The sequence below is a fragment of the Chlorocebus sabaeus genome, chromosome 16 (assembly GCF_047675955.1).
Source record: "Chlorocebus sabaeus isolate Y175 chromosome 16, mChlSab1.0.hap1, whole genome shotgun sequence".
Lineage (NCBI taxonomy): Eukaryota > Metazoa > Chordata > Mammalia > Primates > Cercopithecidae > Chlorocebus > Chlorocebus sabaeus.
In genome coordinates this window covers 34,103,050-34,123,451 of record NC_132919.1, presented here as the reverse complement: position 1 = coordinate 34,123,451, position 20,402 = coordinate 34,103,050, and the positions used below count along the sequence as shown (strand labels likewise).

At 40.2% G+C, this 20,402-nt stretch overlaps 1 protein-coding gene across 2 annotated transcripts in view; it reads right to left on the bottom strand.

The window, feature by feature from the left end:
• TAF15 (TATA-box binding protein associated factor 15) overlaps positions 1 to 17,640 on the bottom strand; it is a 38,314-nt gene extending 20,674 nt beyond the window's left edge. The window contains exons 1-7 of one of the 2 annotated variants that reach the window (XM_008011077.3): positions 17,525 to 17,640; positions 9,413 to 9,452; positions 7,375 to 7,423; positions 7,202 to 7,286; positions 7,013 to 7,118; positions 4,328 to 4,521; positions 3,086 to 3,206 (exon numbers count right to left, since the gene is read on the bottom strand). In XM_008011077.3, the coding sequence (XP_008009268.2) occupies positions 3,086 to 3,206; positions 4,328 to 4,521; positions 7,013 to 7,118; positions 7,202 to 7,286; positions 7,375 to 7,423; positions 9,413 to 9,452; positions 17,525 to 17,531 (602 nt within the window). In that variant the 5' untranslated portion in view covers positions 17,532 to 17,640. The remainder of the gene's footprint in view (positions 1 to 3,085; positions 3,207 to 4,327; positions 4,522 to 7,012; positions 7,119 to 7,201; positions 7,287 to 7,374; positions 7,424 to 9,412; positions 9,453 to 17,524) is intronic. The other variant, XM_008011078.3, reaches the window with a different exon arrangement.
• Between the last annotated feature and the right edge of the window lie 2,762 nt (positions 17,641 to 20,402).

Below are 20,402 nucleotides of genomic sequence, written 5' to 3'. Positions count from 1 at the left end.
GTCTCAGCCTCCCGAGTAGCTGGGACTACAGGCACCCGCCACCATACCCAGCTAATTTTTTTTTTGTATTTTTAGTAGAAACGGGGTTTCACCGTGTAAGCCAGGATGGTCTCGATTCTCCTGCCCTTGTGATCCGGCTGCCTCGGCCTCCCAAAGTGCTGGGATTACAAGCATGAGCCGCGCCTGGCCAAGAATTGCTATTTTTAAGATGACTGAGAACACTAATGGGAGTGTTGATGAAGACTAATGAAAAATGTTTGGGTATTTTGGTACTTAAGCACAAAATTGTGTGGAAAAAAGAAATCTTAAAACAGGTCATTTACATTCAAATTCAAAGCACTTTATCCCGATAAATAAGCTAAAAAGCACATCTTTAAAAAGATGTTATGACACATAAAAATTATATGAACTTCAGCCAGGTGCGGTGGCTCACATCTGTAATCCCACCACTTTGGGGGGCCAAGGCGGGCAGATCACAAGGTCAGGAGATTGAGACAATCCTGGCTAACATGGTGAAATCCATCTCTACAAAAAAAAAAAAATTTAGCCAGGCGTGGTGGCATATGCCTGTAGTCCCAGCTACTCAGGAGGGTGAGACAGGAGGATTGCTTGAACCTCGGAGGTGGAGGCTGCAGTAAGCTGAGATGGTGCCACTGCACTCCAGCCTGGGCAGCAGAGCGAGACTCCATCTCAAAAAAAAAAAAAAAAAAAAAAAATTATATGAACTTCAAATTTCAGTACCCATTAATGAAGCTTTACTGGAACACAACCCTGTTTATTCATTTACATATTATTTACGGCCGCTCTGGTGCTCCAAGGGCAGAAATGAATAGTTACAACAGAAACCATATGGTTTACAAAACCCAAAACATTTACTATCTGGCCTTTCACACAGTTTGCCAACTCAATATGAGAGTAATCGGCATCCACATGGATTTCTAAAAAAGGCCTTTCATGAACATCTCAACAAATAACAGAGTATAAGGCAAGACTGCAGATCCCTTCCTCAGCCAATCTTTCCCCCCACTGAAACCAGATCAGCATCATTTTGACCAACTACATACTGGACTTCTGCATATGATTTTGTATGAAGGGGTATTAAACGAAAATAAAAAACTTAGTTTATAAGTCAGTATCTAGGCCACAAATTATATGAAGTATGTTGCCAGGGGTTTATAAAAGTACTTAATTGGACCCCACAGTTGGTTAAGGTACTCCTTCCCTTCTTTGTCAGGAGGATCATTCAAAGTCCTTTCAACCTTCTAGTCACAAGATGAGTCACAAATGAAAATACATTAAAAAAAAATTTTTTTTTTTGAGACGGAGTCTTGTTCTGTCACTCAAGCTGGAGTGCAGTGGCGCAATCTCGGCTCACTGCAGGTTCCGCCTCCTGGGTTCACGCCATTCTCCTGCCTCAGCCTCCTGAGTAGCTGGGACTACGACTACAGGTGCCCGCCACCACATCTGGCTAATTTTTTGTATTTTTAGTAGAGACGGGGTTTCACCGTGTTAGCCAGGATGGTCTTGATCTCCTGACCTCGTGATCCGCCCGCCTTGGCCTCCCAAAGTGCTGGGATTACAGGCGTGAGTCACCATGCCCGGCCAATGAAAATATATTTATAATGACTTCCCTACCTATTCCCTATCTTTTTCTTCCATTCTTAGACACAGTGATAGTTTAATAATCGATTAGGATATAACTGTAATTTCCTTATGAAGAAAACTAAAGCTAGGATATACTATAAAACATAAAGCATTTATTGGCATTTATTGGATAAATTGGCAGCCAATTATCCAAAACATATTGACTGGTAAATTAAATATACCTGTTGGTTATCTTGTTTGGGATAGGATGGAGGCTATTACTAGGTAGAGAGTAAGCACCATGTCACTTTACATTGTCCATTCATATTCACATGATGGCAGACTGCTCTTCGACAATGAAGAGGCATAGAATCTACTTGTTTTACTTTGGTAAACTGACTTTGGCTATCAATCAACAGACTTAATGTCCAAGTCTTATAACATTTTTCAAATATGTTTAAAATTTAGGTTTTCCATAAAATCAAACCACTGTATACTAAAAATAGAGAAATACAAGGCAGTGAAATCAAATCTTAGCTTGAAGAAATAACAGTCTGTGGGCAACTGGTTGTTTCTCAGGTCACCTCAGGGGACAGATGGTCCCTAAGGTGCAAAAGAATGAACCGGTGCTGATATATGACTGACAAGTTTCAGCAACAGGCCACTGATCATTTCAATTCCCAAGGAACATAAATTACCTTTTAGCCTGTGTATTTACATACAAATATGCAACCTGCAAACTTCTTCTGAGGACAGATATCAACTACTTTTTCATTTTTGTTTTTATGGTCAAAGTAGTAAACTTACAGATGTATCTAAAACCAATTTTAAAACTAGCTTCATAACATATGCTGTAAATAAATAAATACCAAAACCTGGTAATACTAGCATGGAGAAAAGAAAAGCTGAATTAGAAAGACATTCCTTTACACAACTTAGTCAAGACAAAATACACATTACTATGTGACGTTACACTAATTATTCCAATAATTATTTACTTAAGAACAGGGACAAAACAGTTTCGTTACATTAAATCTTTCTCTTATTCGCCATCCCCACCTTTCTACTCCATTACTGCCTCCTAATACTTTCCCTTCCCAAGGAGATTTGAGATTAAGAAATAGCCCTTGCCCTTCAATCTAGAATTAACTTACCTTTTATTTTTACATACAAACACTGGATTTCCCAGAGTTGTCTTTTAAAGGAGTTTAGATTCTAGCTCTGGCAGGAAAGTCAAGTGGTTAATCACAACCATAGTTGTTTCTCTACTAGTGTTTAACATGTACCACATAAACTAACTGCTAACATAGCCAATTCTAAGGTCATTTATGTGAGATCTTAAGACTGAAAACACAGTTTTAATTTCTGCCTTTTTCTCCAATACATAATCCCTTTTTTAAGTCTCTTAACTAAATTAGATGCTGGAATTGATCCAGCCAAGTAACACCAAAAAAAAAAGAGGAATAAGAAAAAATGTAGGTATCTTTATCTATATACTTACCTTGATCCTGTCATAGGACCTCTTCCATCCTTGTCATATCCCCCACGCCCTCTACCTCCTCCCTGTGACCCGCCATATCCTCTATTATCTTCTCCATACCTACTCACATCACGACGGTCATCTATAAAAAAGAAAATATTACACACAAATAACCACTCTCATTTCTAAGGCTTCAAATAATCTTAAATGGCTCTTTAAGCCACACATATCCTTACAGAAAATGGCACATGCGCACACAACTCAAATGCAAGTCATAAAATCATCTGGAATTACATGTTTTTCAGAATTATATCTGTGTCAAATTCCATTCTGCTAAAGTGATATGGCAAAACAGCAATGTGGAACAGTATAAGTTAAAATACAGTCTTAGCTACAAGAACCTTAATAACTTAGATGAAAAGCACTAATCTTTTTTTTTTTTTTTTTTCTGAGATGGAGTCTCGCTCTGTAGCCCAGGCGGGAGTGCACTGGTGTGATCTCGGATCACTGCAAGTTCCGCCTCCTGGGTTTACACCATCCTCCTGCCTCAGTCTCCCAAGTAGCTGGGACTACAGGCGTCTGCCATCACGTCCGGCTAATTGTGTTTTGTATTTTCAGCAGAGACGGGGTTTCACCATGTTAGCCAGGATGGTCTCGATCTCCTGACCTTGTGATCCACCCACCTTGGCCTCCCAAAGTGCTGGCATTACAGGCGTGAGCCACCGCACCCAGCCCCCCAATCTTAAAAGTTACTTCTTTCTTCACTTCAGAAACGTTTAAATGTAAATTGAGCATAGACAAGGAATAACTGAATCTTCAAACTGAGAGAAGATTACTAGTGAATGTGCTTCCACTTTTATTCATTCACTTATTCATTCAATTATTCAACAAATGTTTACTGAGCACTTGTTATGAACCAAACCATGTACTAGGCCTTAAAGGTATAAAAATAAGTGCCCCAAATCAAGTACACCACCAACACCAAAAGAACTGGTACCAGCAGTATTGTCAAAGGATCAGAGTTCACTGAGACAAAAAGGAAATTCATGTTATCAGTCATCAAAAGTCATGACCATTTGGAGGTCTCCAAGTTCAGAAGTAGAAATCTGATAAACTAATTTTGATTACCATGAGAGGGAACATATCTTCAAAGTTACCCTAAATTTTGACAAACAGGTGAAATCCTCCGTGGTTTTTAATCAGAAATTCATACAAGTAATTCTGCGAGGGGGAAAAATAATAATAGAGGTCAGTAAATCTTACCTTGTGTGTGGTGGCTGTAATTTTCCCTTTGTGAATGATAGGACTGCTGGTTTTGATTATAGGAATCATGCTGCTGATCATAATTTGACTGCTCATCATATGAGCCTTGATGTTGATCATAGCCTGACTGCTGGTCATAGGAATCTTGTTGACCATAGTCTGGCTGGTCATAGGAAGGTGCTCTTCCACCTTGGCTAAATAGAAATGGAGAACTTAAGAGACTTCATAGGAAGATTACATTTGCTGAAGCAAGTTGACTGAAACTGATGTTAAGGGTTCTGACTAGTTAGACATTAACCATATTTATGACTACCTTCTCGTGGTAATTAGTTATCTGCAGTCTCCTGGAATTCCCTTCAAAAGACAATTCTGCTAACATTGAAGAGGTGCTATATTATGAAAAAAAAAAACTGTATCTTTGAAAACTGTAGCAAAGCAAAAAATTACTATAGTTTTTACTATCTCCCTGAACTTTTTTTTTTTTGAGACAGAGTTTCACTCTTGTTGCCCAGGCTGCTGCAGTGCAATGGCGTGATCTTGGCTCACTGCAACCTCCGCCTTCCAGGTTCAAGCAATTCTCCTCCCTCAGCCTCCCAAGTTGCTGGGATTACAAGGCATGCGCCACCACGCCTGGCTAATTTTGTATTTTTAGTAGAGACAGGGTTTCTCCATGTTAATCAGGCTGGTCTCGAACTCCTGACCTCAGGTGATCTACCCGTCTTGGCCTCCCAAAGTGCTAGGATTACAGGTGTGAGCCACCGCGCCCAGCCTGCCTCCTAGAATTAAAAAAAAAGTAAAAGATGCTACAAAGTACAGGAATATGTCTGACTCTTTAATAAACATGCCACAAGAGTTGAGTCCTTTTAATAGTTACAATGAAATACTCTATATCACTTAATTTTAACAAGCGTCATCTCTTAAAATATTTTTAGATCTTTTCTCTTAGAATTATCTTTAGAACCTACAGTATAGTCTTCTAAACATCGTCAGTGATAGTACATTTTAGAAAACAGTAAAGGAACTTGCTTTGTAATGCAATTTTTTTATCTGAAAAGAAGTCTATCAGGTAATGAAACTGCTTATTCCATCAATTCAAAAGGAAAATTCTAAGTATCTTCAGAACAATATTACTGTATTAATTACATGCTCTCAGGGTGGGAATATTAAAAGGCAACATTTAATTGGATTTGAGTTCCAATAGGTTTACTTATTTAAAAAATGGGCTGGAGGGAGGACAAAAAAGATCTCATAATAGTTACATTTTATTCTTTGCCAGAGGATCAGAACAATCTAATAAAAGATCAGTATGTTCCCTAACTCCCTATTGAAAGCACAACACGACCACAGTCCAAACCCTAGCATTTTAAAATGGCTGTCAAATCAAACTTAACATTTCTTTTCAGACTACATTTATAGGTCATGCTTCTAAAAATACATCATTTATAAAAGGATTCTCCTTAAATTTAAGACTAACCAACAAGGCTTCAGGAGTTAATTCTCTTAATGTAGTATGTCTTGTAAGTATTATTCCCCACATTTGTACTCTACTTTCTACTTTTCAAAACACTCTCACATCTGTAAGGGTGGTAATTTGACCTCACAAATCTTTCCTCAATGCTTTTATTTAATTTTCCTTTTTTTTTTTTTTTTTTTTTTTTTGAGATGGAGTCTCGCTCTGTTGCCCAGGCTGGAGTGCAGTGGCTGGATCTCAGCTCACTGCAAGCTCCACCTCCCAGGTTCACGCCATTCTCCTGCCTCAGCCTCCCGAGTAGCTGGGACTACAGGCGCCTGCCACCTCGCCCGGCTAGTTTTTTGTATTTTTAGTAGAGACAGGGTTTCACCGTGTTAGCCAGGATGGTCTCGATCTCCTGACCTCGTGATCCACCCATCTTGGCCTCCCAAAGTGCTGGGATTATTATTTAATTTTCACTTAGAATAAATGTCTTCATTGTAGAGAGAAAACACTAGAGACCTCAGTTTTTAGCCACGTCACTTAATAGGCCACATAATTTCTTTACCTCTGTAAAATGGGAATAATTACTGACACTATTTCATAGTGGTATCTGAAGATCAATTACATTAGATAATGCAAAAGCATTTCACAGAATGTAAAGCACAATTTTTAAAAAGTAACTTGCTATTATTAAGTAAATAGCATAAAATTAAGTACCAGCTCTTCAAATCTGCAAGGTAACAACTTTATAAAACCTGAAATTTATCAGTAAATATTCACCTACATATATCAACAAATAAAACACATTTTAGGATATCTGATATATGTGTAAGTTTTGACCCTTTTAAAAAATATTTTTGTCCCAGAAAAGGTAATATATTCAAATGGTTCAAAAATAAAATGGAAATTTAAAAACAGATATTGAGAAGTCTCATTCTAAAGGCAGGTTTTTATTTAATCTCAGGTATAAAGCAGAGGTCCAAAATTTTCTAACATTTTTAAGGACATCAATGTATAGCTAAACAATGATTTCACAAATACATAATAAGAATCAAATGACAATGCTATTTCCACATTCTCCATAATATACAGTTTTGAAATCCACACTTCATTAAAACTTTCCTTAAAAAAAAAAAAAAAGTCTAAAGCTAGGATTTTGTTGGTTAAATCTGTTTAATATCAGTGTTATTCCCACTGCCCAAAACAATCTCAGTACTTTACTATTTCCTTACCTTCCTGATGATTCCATGTTTTGCTGCTGTCCCTGGTTATTATATGGTTGCTGGCCATATGAGCTCTGCTTTTGATTCTCATAACCACCATAGGACTGTGAATAACCTAGAGATTAGATGAGTATATCATTTAGTGAAGGCTCTGATTTTTCAATCTCTGAAACAACAAATTTAACAAACTAGTCCAACCTGACTGACTTTGTCCATAACCGGAGTAACCGCTGTAGTTCTGTCCATAAGAGGAATCAGTCGTTTGCCCATAGCCAGAATAGCTCTGAAATTTAGGTAAATACTCAAGTTTCATCACCTACTTAAGATAAAAATAACTACTTATGAAGAATACAATTTATATTTCAACCTACTTGTGATGCTTGTCCATAGCCTTGGTTGCCTTGATTTCCATAGGAATAACTGCAAAAGAAAAATGTAATACTTGAAAGAAATGTGTTAAAATTTAAAAGTTTAAATGAAGACCTTGCCTGCATTTTCAATTTTCAACTCAAATACAAGCTTCTTTGCTGAGAAATCATCAATCTGCCTGTCTCTAGAGTCTAAATTGAAAGGTGATGACCAAAGACTGTTAAAGAAATACAAGAAGTGACTCCCAGATCTCCTGAATGTCAGATACCCCAAAGTTTTCTTTTGACAGTCTCGCAGAAACAAAACTTGATCAGAGCTAGAAAATTCCAAGAGAATTATGCTTGGGTGTGGGGTAATAACAACTACATAGCAAGACCTATAATAAATATCTGAAGCACAAAAATGATGACTACACAAAAAATGAATACCTTACTCAATTTAATTACATCTTGACAGATTAACTTTTTCCTACCATTTGCCTTAGTTAAATGTCTTTAACTTCCTAAAAGATGCACAGGGAGGCACTAGAAGTCCAGTTTAAAAGCCTCAATAATTAGAGGCATGTTTATCTCTAGAGTACAGTTATAGAATGAAATTATGCCGTATCCTCAGTGTTGTAGCAGGGCCTGGCACATAGCTGAATAAATATTTGTTGATTGACTAAATAAATGTACCCTCCTGGGATCTGAATTTTAATTTTATAGTATATAAGCTCTAACAAGTCAGAAACAACTTTCTGAATCTATACTATGACTTCCTAATATCCAAAGAAAACTAAAACATTTGCAAAACTTTTTTTTTTTTTAATCATTTTAAAGGTATCAAGTGCTAACAAGATTCCTTAACTTCTGAAAATATATTTCATCAAATAAACATTCTGCTAGATACCTACTAGGAAGTTAGCACTATCTCATGAGATCAAAAAAGTCAAATCAGTTTTGTTTTCCAAGAAGCTTAAAATTTGATATCTGAGGTGCTGTTCTGAATACCTCACACTGAGCTGTAAAACATTTATCCTATTAAGTTGAAGTCTGTATTTCTCATAAGAGAAGCCCACTGCATATATACATTCACATAAAAATAGAACTTTATTTTTATTGTGAGCATGGCAAGCACACTAAAAAAAAAAACGCTAAATATTTATTTTATGGTATTTAAAAAACATATGCTCTGAATAAACACAGTAACATATTACATACCATCATAAAACGCTTTCTCTAAAAAACTGTTGAGTTCAATTGCTTAAATTTTATTTATTTATTTATTTATTTTTTTGAGACAGGGTCTCGCTCTGTCACCCAGGCTGGAGTGCAGTGGCATGATCATAACTCACTGTAACAACCTTGAACTCCTGGGCTCAAGTGATCCTCCCGCCTCAGCCTCCCAAGTAGCTAGGACTACAGGTACACACCACCATGTCTGGATAATTTAAAAAAATTTTTTAGAGACAAGGTATTGCTATATTACCAAAGCTGGTTTCTGACTCCTGGCCTCAAGCAATCCTCCCACGTTGGCCTCCCAAAGTGCTGGGACTAGAGGCATGAGCCATAGTGTCTGGCATTAAATTTCTTTAATAATTGTTTCTTCTAAGAGATTTCCTAAATAAAACATAAACTTTACAATACCAAGGAAATTTGTTTTAATCTCTAGGAGGTATATTCATTGATGCAGACAGATTTAAGAAAACGAAGAAGCCTACCGCAGTGGCACACGTCTGTAGTGGAGATTACAGTTACTTGGGAGACTGAGGCAGGAGGATCACTTAAGCCCAGGAATTTAAGGCTGTAGTACACTATGATTTGCCTATGAATAGCCACTGCACTCCAGCCTGAGCAACATAGCAAGACTGTCTCAAAACATAAAGAAAAACAGAAAAGGAATAAATGTTTTACAGCACCTATTTACACTGACCCTCTTCACTCTGTGACAAGTTAATATTTAATTAACTTATGACATCCAGACATCAAGTCTCAAGAGAAGCTTGACAAAATTCACCTCAGTTATACCCTTTCATATTATTAAAATATATGTATACTTTACCTTTGCTGCTCACCCCCAGACTGACCGTAACTTCCAGAATCTAGAACACATAAAAAGAATTTTAAATCTTATTTAAAATTTTGCTTCCTTCAAAGGCTGACTTTAGCTCATATAGAAGAAATATGGTAAGAAAACGTGAAGAATTGCAGAAAGAAAAACTAACCCAAGTTAAATACTATGAAACGAGAAATTTGTACAAATAGTATTTACTTTTTACAATAACGACATATTTGCAAACTACTATTCTACATGTGTGCTGAGGGTCACAAGAAGCCAGTGAACAAATGTAAATCAGTGAAAATCCATTCTTTAAACAGACTCAAGAGCTTAAGCAATATTATTATATATAAAAAGACAGCTCTTAAAACTAATCAGGTCCAAAAAAGGGAAAGACATGCACTATGACATCCTCAGGATTACATCTACTTGTATATCCTTACCACCCCAAGATATACACCATTCCTCTGTACTGGACTGCTTTGGCTGTCAGCACCAACAAAAATATTTCCAAAGACTTGCTAAAAAAAAAAAAGCAGCTAAGTTAGTTGCTCTATTCTGATTTTACCAAGCTTTCAGGGATTCAGCCAATTGGCATAGCAAGTCAGCAATATCTGTTTGTAGCTTCAATTGAGCAATTAACTACCAAGGGACCGGTCATGGTGGCTCACACAATCCCAGCACCATGGGAGGCTGAGGCAGGCGGATGGCTTCAGACCAGCCTGGCCAACATGGCGAAACCCCATCTCTACAAAAAATACAAAAATTAGCTGAGCATGGTGGCATGTGCCTGTAGTTCCAGCTACTCGAGAGACTGAGGTGGATCACCTGATCCAGGGGCGGTCAAGGCTGCAGTGACCTGTGATTGTGCCACTGCACTCCAGCCAGGATGACTGAGACTCTCAAAAAAAATTTTAAAAAGGTGGGGTGGGGTGGGGATGGTAACATATAAAAAATAAATACAGAATTTGAACTCTGAGCTGTTCTCAATACTTCAAAGTGTCAATCATATCAAAAATTACTGAAGAGGTTCTATTTATCCTTTAGGCTTTACTCAGATTCAAATGAATGACCTAAGTATGTGATGCATAAAAGCAATTTTATATGAAACACTTTTGCAACCGCAGAAAATGGCTCTAAGTTGCAAACTGTTGACCATCAGGCCCAACCTCACTCAATTTGAAAAAATCACTGCTGTCAAATTGTTCTAAAACCCACCAAAACCTAATGAAATTGGTAACTTTTTCTTTCTTCTTTTTAAGACATGAAGTCTTCCTGTCACCTATGCTGGAGTGCAGTGGCGCCATCACAGCTCACTCCTGGACTTGAGCCATTCTCCTGCCTCAGCCTCCTGCATAGCTGGGACTACAAGTGTGCAGCACCACGCCAAGCTATTTTTAATTTTTAGAGACAGGGTCTCAGTAACTTCCTCTTTTTAAAATTTAATTATACAATATGTCCCTGTAACAAACTTTTTCATCCAATTTATAAAAAGCTACAATATGAAAATATTGCCACCGAATATAAGTGGGTGATACCAAATTTGCCACTTTTTTGCAGTAAAGCTCTCCAATTAGACCAAACAAGATTTTAACGCTTAATTTTAAGAATAGTAAATGAAGGCCAGATGTAGTGGCTCATCCCTGTAATCCCAGCATTTTGGGTGGCCAAGACAGGAGTACTGCTTGAGCCCAGGAGGTCGAGGCTGCAGTGAGTCATGATTGCAACACTGCACTCCAGCTTTAGTGACAGAACGAGACCCTGTCTCAAAAGAAAAAAAAAAAAAAGAATATTAAATGAAATCTTGACACAACTACTACTAGGAATATGGAGGGCATAAAACTAGCTGAAATGAAAAAGAAAAAATTACACATCATTGCCAGGCCCGTGAAAAGATAGCTAGAGTTGTAGCTAACAACCAAATAAGAAAAATCAGAGAAGAATACACAATCTAATTAGGACATTAAGAGATTAGATGCCTCTATGAAATGACAGGAAATCAGATTCTCCTAAATCAAAGGATGAAAAGGGCTATGGGGGGAAAACAATGAGTAAAGCAAGATATTTGCGGATGCATGAAGCTTTAAACTATATCCTGAAGCATGGATGTAGGTTCTCCCAGTGACAAAGTATATAATCGCAGCATATTTTCTTTAGGTTCAGGCAAAGTTTTAGTAGGGTACAGCTCACAGGTCCTGTAACCCTATCTCAAATCTAACAGTAAGGTCCTTAATCTTAACCTAGTCATTTCAGCCCTCTGAAATTATAAATCTAACTTCTTTAGCTGGCTAGCTTAAAAACTCCAAGATGATCTAGAAATAAGCACACTGACTAGTAAAACTGACCCTTGGTATAAATTCTTGAGTGATTAGTGTAGACGTTTTATATTCACCAGAGAAAATCAGTTTATAAATTAAGGCATTCCAAACAACTGTTGTGATTATTTGACACTTGTGCTTTTTGTCTAGACCTAAGAATTATTTAAAGTGCTTTCGAATTTCCAAAAGTGTATAGCTTTGATTCTCTTTGTGTTTTTTCCTAATACTCCACTGCAGCCAGAAAAGTTATTTTATTATTCTTGGTATTTGTTCGGATTTCCGGTTTTGCTTTTCCCCCTTGGCACGTCCCCTGTGTGCCTGAAAAGAATTATGTATTTTCTAAATTTCAAGTGAATTCTATCAGACTATAACATTATGCTCATTAGCTGTGTATCACTCATATTTTACTAATGTTTGGTCTAGTCTTAATAATGTTTGGTCATATTCTTACTGTTTACCTGATCTATTGTCATATAGTGTATTTACATATATATATACACACACACACACACACACTTTTTTTTTGAGACAGAGTCTCGCTCTATCGCCCAGGATGGAGTGCAGTGACAGGATTTTGACTCACTGCTACGTCTGCTTCCCAGGTTCAAACAACTCTCTTGCCTCAGCCGCCTGAATGGCTGGGATTACAGGTGCCCACCACCTCACCCGGCTAGTTTTTGTATTTTTAATAGAGATGGAGTTTCACCATGTTGACCAGGCTGGTCTCAAACTCCTGACCTCAGGTGAACCACCCGCCTCAGCCTCCCAAAGTGCTGGGATTACAGGTGCTAAGCCACCAAGCCTGGCCTGTTTTCTATATTATTAGGCACATAAAAGTATAGGTCTATGTTCCTGGTGAATTTCCTTTTAACATTACATCTGAACTTTATTTCGGCTAGTAACATAACTTAAAAAAAAAGAAACAAAATCAGCTGGGTGCGGTAGCCCACACCTGTAATCCCAGCACTTTGGGAGGCTGAGGCGGGCGGATCACGAGGTTAGGAGATGAGACCATCCTAACATGGTGAAATCCCGTCTCTACTAAAAATGCAAAAAAATTAGCCGGGTGTGGTGGTGGGCACCTGTAGTCCCAGCTACTCAGGAGGCTGAGGCAGGAGAATGGCGTGAACCTGGAAGGCGGAGCTTGCAGTGAGCAGGGATCACACCACTGCACTCCAGCCTGGGCAACAGAGCAAGACTCTGTCTCAAAAAAAAAAAAAAAAAAAAAAATTCACCTTTTAGTTGGTGTTTGCAGATTGCTTGAGCTGAGGAGTTCAAGACCAGCCTGGACAACACAGAAAGACCCTATCTCTTCAAAAAATTTTAAAAATTAGCCAGGTAAGGCTGTGTGCACCTGTTGTCAGTCCCAGCTACTCCATTAAAAAAAAAAACCCAGAAAAAAGAAAATTCAAAGTACTTTCTCTCTAAACTCTAAGGATCATTTCATTATTTTCCAGCTTCTTAAAATATTTAATTAGTCTGTTATCAATCATACCACTGCTTCCTATTTTCTCTAGTAGATTATTGGTATTTCATAACCTGCATTTTCACATCAATGTATCTAGGTATGAATTTGTTTCATGTTTTAAACTAGTGTTCACTTCAAAATGTTCATTTACTTTGGAAATTATTGATTCTTCCTCCATTTTCTCCTTCTCAACCTCTTATTAGATGTATGACAGGAGTTCTTAATCTATTTCCCATAGTTTTTTTTTTTTTTTTTTTTTTGCAGGACAGAGTCTTGCTCTGTTGCCAAGGTTGGAGTGCTTAGCACAATCACAGCTCACTGCAGCCTCGAACTCCTGGGCTCAAGTAATCCTCCCACTTCAACCTCCCGAGTAGCTGGGATTACACACGCATACTGCCACGTTCAGCTGATCTGTTTCGTACTTTTTGTAGAGATGGGTGTTTCATCATGTTGCCCAGGCTGTTTTCAAACTCCTGAACTCAAGCGATCTACCCACCTCAGCCTCTGAAAATGCTGGGATTATCGGCGTGAGCCACCATGCCCGAAATCTTTCATTTTCATATCTTATCCCCCTGAACTGAATGCTGGATCACATCTACCTTCCACATCTGAAAGATAAATCACATCCATCATATCTGTAATTCTTTCTTCTACTAGGTCTGCTATCCAACTTACTCACTTTTTCTAATTCTAAACGTTTTACTTTATTCTTTTTCAAATCTATGTGGCTTGTTTTATTAACACCTTAATCTTTTTTTTTTTTTTTTTTTTGAGACAGTCTTGCTCTCAGGTTGGAGTGCAGTGGCTCGATCTCGGCTCACTGCAACCTCTGCCTCCCAGCTTCAAGCGATTCTGGTGCCTCAGCCTTCCAAGGATCTGGGATTACAGGTGCCTGCCACCTTGCCTGGCTAATTTTCATATTTTTAGTAGAGATGGGGTTTTGCCATGTTGGCCTGGCTGGTCTTGAACTCCTGACCTCAGGTGATCTACCTGCCTCGGCCTCCCAAAGGGCTGGGATTACAGGCGTGAGCCACCACGCCCGGCCAACACCTTAATCTTAGGGTTGATTCCTTCCTTTAGGTTTTTTTTTTTTTTTAACAATTTTAAACATAAAAATATTCTCTCAGATAATGTTAGAGGCTCTAATCCTGTCACTGACTCTCATTTCGGTGAAATGTTTCCTAAAGCTCTACAATTTACTATGAACACATCTTTTGCAAGGCTTGCTTTATCTGAAATTCCTTGTCATCTAAACTGTGAAATGTCCTCCAGAAAATGTTTTTGATTTTTTTTTTTTGAAATGGAGTTTCTCTTGTTGCCCAGGCTGGGGTGCAATGGCACAATCTCAGCTCACCGCAACCTCCACCTCCCAGGTTCAAGCGATTCTCCTGCTTCAGCCTTCTGAGTAGCTGGGATTACAGGCATGCGCCACCCTGTCTGGCTAATTTTGTGTTTTTAGTAGAGATGGGGTTTCTTCAGGGTTAGTCAGGCTGGTCTTGAACTCCCGACCTTAGGTGATCCACCCAGCTCGGCTTCCCAAAGTGCTGGGATTACAGGCGTGAGCCATCACGTCGGGCCGTTTTTCATGTTTTTAACAGAAACACCAAGAGTATTACCAGCCCAGAAACCATTTTTACGTTAATTTGTCTTAAGGTTTTGTCTTAAGGTTTCCTGGAGCCTAAATGTCCATGCTACCCTGTTATCTCTTGTGTTGGTACTAAGGTTTTCTCCAGTTCATTCCTTCACAGAATGTGCAGTCCTTCGACTCCATAACACACTAAGTCTACAATTTGTGTTAAGAGTCTCAGTTCCCATTACCTGTCATTAATGGTCCATATGTTTTATCTCTGGTCCTTATGCAGTTACTTGAGCAATAAAACTCAGGTCTCTAAAAGAGGTGTACACCTTCCTCTCCAGTGTAACTGGCAAGTTAGCTCTTTGCCTACCATGCTGCCTCCTACTTCATTTTTGGCACTGGGGGTTTGTCCTTAGTTTTCGCATTTTTAAAAATCTTTGTAGATTTTCAAGTTAATCGTGGTCTGCCATACTGCCAGAATGAGAAGGTATCTTGACTTTGTAATTTTATGTGTGTAACTAATCTGAATTTGTAAGGTGTTAGATAATTCACATTTGTAAACAATATCTGACTATAAGACTCTGACTTGTAATTTCTACAATTTTGATTTATTGATTACTTAAGTGTTTATATTTTATTAGGTTTTTTGGAGTGGTTGAGTCAATTGGATATATTAAACTGGATATATCAAACATATGTAGTCTGGAATGTTTAAAAGACTTAACTAAAATTATTAATGGCATTAGTTGTTTTGGGGGATTTTAATAAACATGCATCAAAGAGCAAGTCAAAAGCATTATTTTTATACAAAGTCAAAGGTATTATTTTTATACACTTATTACAAAACATATAAATAGTATACCAAGCCTAAGAATATAAAGTCTAGCTTTAATTAACTGAATGTTAATTTAAAAACACACATCTAATAAGTAGTCCTTTTCACACATCGAAAAGCCAATTTCATATTAAAAAAAAAACTCAAATTACAAAATAACAAATATCTGGTGTCTTAGTAGCTTCAAGATCAGTACTAACGATTAAGCCAGCTTATATGCTAATATGATACATGAAAAAGCCTGTATTTTACAAAGAGCAAACCACTAAAATTTTAACTTTCCACAGAAGCCATTGTTTTATATCAATAACTATGTTAAAGATCAATACAAGCTAAAAGTTTTTAATGAGCAGTGAAACAAACCATTAAAACTTGGTAAATTTCTCCACAAGGGTAGAATTTTAATTTCTGTTTAAACCATGGGTAGATTATGACACACTCTGAGAGGGTGTACTGTAAGTACTTCTAAGCAGCTTTATCAGAATTCATCCCAAATTATGTACCTAGTAAAAGATATACCAATGTCTACTTTGGAATAAGAAAATTATTACTTGTTTGAACAAGGATTAAGCAGAAACTGAAAGAAGTGCAGTTTATAGTCTCTTACATAAAGTAGATGGGCACCCCTCAAAAACAAACCAATATCCTGGCTCCTTAAGTATCAACATTAATCTAAGTAATGTACAGCATGCTCCTGTCCAAACGTTCCCGCTAAGCTGTAGTCTTCTCAGATCGATGCTTCATTTTGATCACACATTTCTATCCTGCAAGACTGGGTACCTGGGTTTTTTGCCTGGTTTTATAACACTAGGCAGGTTTGGCCTTACTCAAAACACAAGACTGCAAAAGGCCTGTTTCACCTCAACCATATGGTTTCAGGAAATGTTCTGTATTTCCAGCAGAAAAGAGGTATCTAACTCTCATGAGGGTTTCTAGCAAGTGGATAGATACCTGGGTCTTTGCGGCCCGTGATGCAGCCTAACAGTAGAGAACCTTGTGTGATCAGCTAGGTCTGCTAAAGCAGGAGGACATCCATGTTCTAGACTTTTTATTCTGGTTTAGCAGGATCCAAACTGGCTGCCCTGAAGAGACTAATGCCTCTCTTTCTCTTCCACACAATGGGTGGCCTCTGCCAAGTTAACTGCTTCGTGGGAGGAAAAAGATTGCCTTTCCTTCGGTCTGCATGTTTTAAGGTAAATGCCACATACACCTACAGGAGCTTCTCAATGATAGACAAGGCTCACTTTCAAACTCTTTCAGGAGATACACTGGAGGGGAAGACGAATGACAGGAAGGTGAAGAGGAAGCTGAATTACTAGGAAAACACCCCCAACTCCAGTCCGGGTGGTTACTGCAGAGTGAATAACGATAAGTACGATTTGGTGTAAGGCAACGTCCTTTGAAAGGGCTCCCAGAGCGTCAAGGCCCCCACCTGATGAATGGGTGAGTCAGGCAGGCCCAACTCCACTTCACGGATGGGAAAACTGAGGTACGAGGCGGCGAGATGACTGGCCCGAGGCCTCGCTGAAAGATCCGAGGCGGAGTGGAGAACCAGAAGCACCGCTTCTCTTAGGCTGATGCTCTAATCTCGGCTTCCCCCGCCCCCACGATGGCGTAGACGGCCTCCGCCCCCCGACTCACACACACCCTCCCCCGGGAACGGCAAGTCTCCTCGGGTTCCAAGGACAGGGTCAAAAGACAAGAGGCCCGAGGCGCTCCCGCCGTGATTTGCAGCCGGAGAGCGTTGGGAGCGTGCGTGCCTCCAGTCCAACATGGCGGCGGCAGCGGCCGCCCCCCCACCCCAAGCCTCCCTCAGGGCCAGAGGCTTCTCCTCAGGGCCCTCCGGTGGGCGGGAAGACAGCCCAACCCCGCCAGGCCCTTCTCGTCGCTGCCGCTGCTCGCTGAAGGAGTCACCTACCCGACATGACTAACGGCCGCGGCGCGGAGGCCCCACAGCCCGCCGAGAACAAGGAATACGAAAGCCAGGCGGCGCGGCGGCCGGAGCTGTACTGAGGGCGGCGCGGCGGGCTGAGGCGGACTGCGGCGCTCCGGCAGCCAATCAGCGGACAGCGGGTGGTACCACAAAGCCGCGGCAGGAGGGGTGTTTCTGCGTTGGTACTAGCCGCCGAGCCCTGAGGCCTTCTCAGGCCCCTCTATTCCCCCCTCCGCTAGCCGTACCATTATTGAGAGGGAATTGAGAAGAGAAAGTACCAATGCCAAGATCACGATCGGGGAGGAGACGGAACCTTCTCGCTCCGTCTTATTTACAATCCCATTTCTCACTTTAGTGGGTCTGATGGAATTTGCGGTTAGGAAACGAAAGAGGAGGGACCTTATAAACACAGACTATTTGGTTATGCAAAGCTTTTCTTTCCCTACAATTTCGAATGGTACGTCCTAGCTGGCGTGCCTTTGCTGCGGAGTGCTTGGGCCACCTGGGGGCGTTCGGAGTCCGCGAGCTCGGGGACAGCGAGTCGTGACCAGTTCGCGTACCTCATCGCCTCCCGGTTTGTTGTAACTGTCTCGCCGAGTAGCAAACAAGGATGCTGGAACAAAAGGGTGCCTTAAGACGAAATCGTACACAAATCTGACCCTGAGAATGTGGCGGGGCGGAGGGATCGAGCTTTTATTTTCAGCACTGTAATTATAGCTGACTCTTGTCAGGCACCTTACATCATCTCATTTAATTCTCACAACAGACTGATGAAATATTTTCCCCATGTTGCAGATGAGAAAACAGAATTCACTTGACCTAGGTCGTACAGCTAGTAAACGGCCAAGGCGGAATGTGAAGCTTGGTAACCCGACGCCATTGCATGTGAGTTTAATCAAAATGCTGCACGGCCCAGAGGGGTGGGCCCAAGGCCGCTTGGGCTCTGTAGCAGGAAACCGGCTGGAAAAGCTCAGAGAGCCAACAAAGACTTTTTCCGGGAGGGCATGGTATCTGAGCCAAACCGTAAGTGATGTGCAGAAGTTGACCGAGTGAAGAAGTGAGCAAAGTACTTTGCAGACTAGTTGTGGAACAAGTAGTTGTTCAGAGGGAGAGTAGAAGGAGATGATGCCCGAAAAGGAGGGGGTTAAATAGCTGCGGCCTTGTCAAATGCATTAGAGTTTGCACTTTATCTTGAAGGAAATGAGAGCCACTCACCAGAGAGTTTAGTAGGAGAGGAGTTATATCAGATTTGTATTTTCTGGCTGCCAAATGAAAAATCCACGGAGATGAGAGGCGCTTAAAAGCAGAGACCAATTAGGTGGCCAATGCAGTAATTTTGGTGAGAGATGATAGTGCCCTGGACTTAGGTAGTAGCTCCGGAGACAGAGGTAAGTGAAGCGATCCCAGAGATACCCCGGGGTAGACTAGACAAGAGCTGGTGATCACCTGGGTTGGAGAGGGTAGTGGAGAGAGAAGAGCCTGGGGTGAATTCTGGGTTTCCGGCGTAGACATGGGGTCCCGGTGGTAGTGTCATTGACTGTGATAGGGAACAAAAAGAGGAGCAGGTTGCAATGGAGGTGAAAAGGGAAGTTCAGCATCAATGCTTTCAGGTCAGAAAAAAGACATGAGGTCATCTCTCCACTGTTATACCAGCAGTGATTGTGCCCTCAACTCTAGATAAAGAGGGTCACAGAACGCTCTAGATAAGTTCAAACAAGCAAGACCAAAGGAATTAGAAAGTATTTCATGACTGAAAACCATTAAACTGTTTAGCATATATATTGAGGAAGGCAGCCCAGCAGAGAAGATGGGCATGTCCAACAGAAGAGAATTGGGTTATGGAGGGGAGGGGAAGAGGTAATTCTAGAAGATCCCTAGAGGGACCTAGAGGGTTGTTCTTTTTTATTTATTTTCTTTTTTTGAGAATTTTTTCAAAGAAGGAAACACCAAAAGTGTTACTCATCGACTCCTTAAGTTTGTACCACCATTTATTCATTCATTCCTCCTTCAATTGCCATCTCTGGAGGTTTACTATGTGACAGGCTCTGGAAGGCCTTGGAGAGACAAAAATAGGAAGGAGAGCCTCTGCCTTCCAGGAACTACAGTCTCATAACAGGAACAGTGTGAACCTGTGATTTCTTTTTTTTTTTTTTTAACTTTTATGTTAGGTTTGGGGGTACATGGGAAGGTTTGTTACACAGATAAACACATGTAACAGGGATTTGTTGTACATGTTACTTCATCACCCAAGTATTAAGCCCAGTACCCAATAGTTATCTTTTCTGCTCCTCGACCTCCTCCTGCCCTGCCCACTCAAGTAGACCCGAGTGTCTGTTGTTTCCTTCTTTGTGTTCATAAATTTCTCATCATTTGGTTCCCACCTATAAGTGAGAATATGCAGTATTTGGTTTTCCGTTCCTGTTCGTTTGCTAAGGAGAATAGCCTCCGGTTCCATTCATGTTCCAAAAAGTTTCTTGTTGTCTTCATAGTATTTGTTTCCGTATTTGCCTTCCCCTACTAATGTACCAACCCTCACATCATTTGCCCTGAAAAAAGTCTGTAGATGTCTCAGAGGCTGCGTGTCTGCTGACCTGCTGCCACCCGCACATCAGGACCTGCACTAACTCCATCTTGTCCTGCCAAACCTGTCATTTCTTTTTTGTTTGTTTGTTTTTTGTTTTTTGAGACGGAGTCTCGCTCTGTCGCCCAGGCCGGAGTGCAGTGGCCGGATCTCAGCTCACTGCAAGCTCCGCCTCCTGGGTTTACGCCATTCTTCTGCCTCAGCTTCTGGAGTAGCTGGGACTACAGGCGCCCGCCACCTCGCCCGGCTAGTTTTTTGTATTTTTTAGTAGAGACGGGGTTT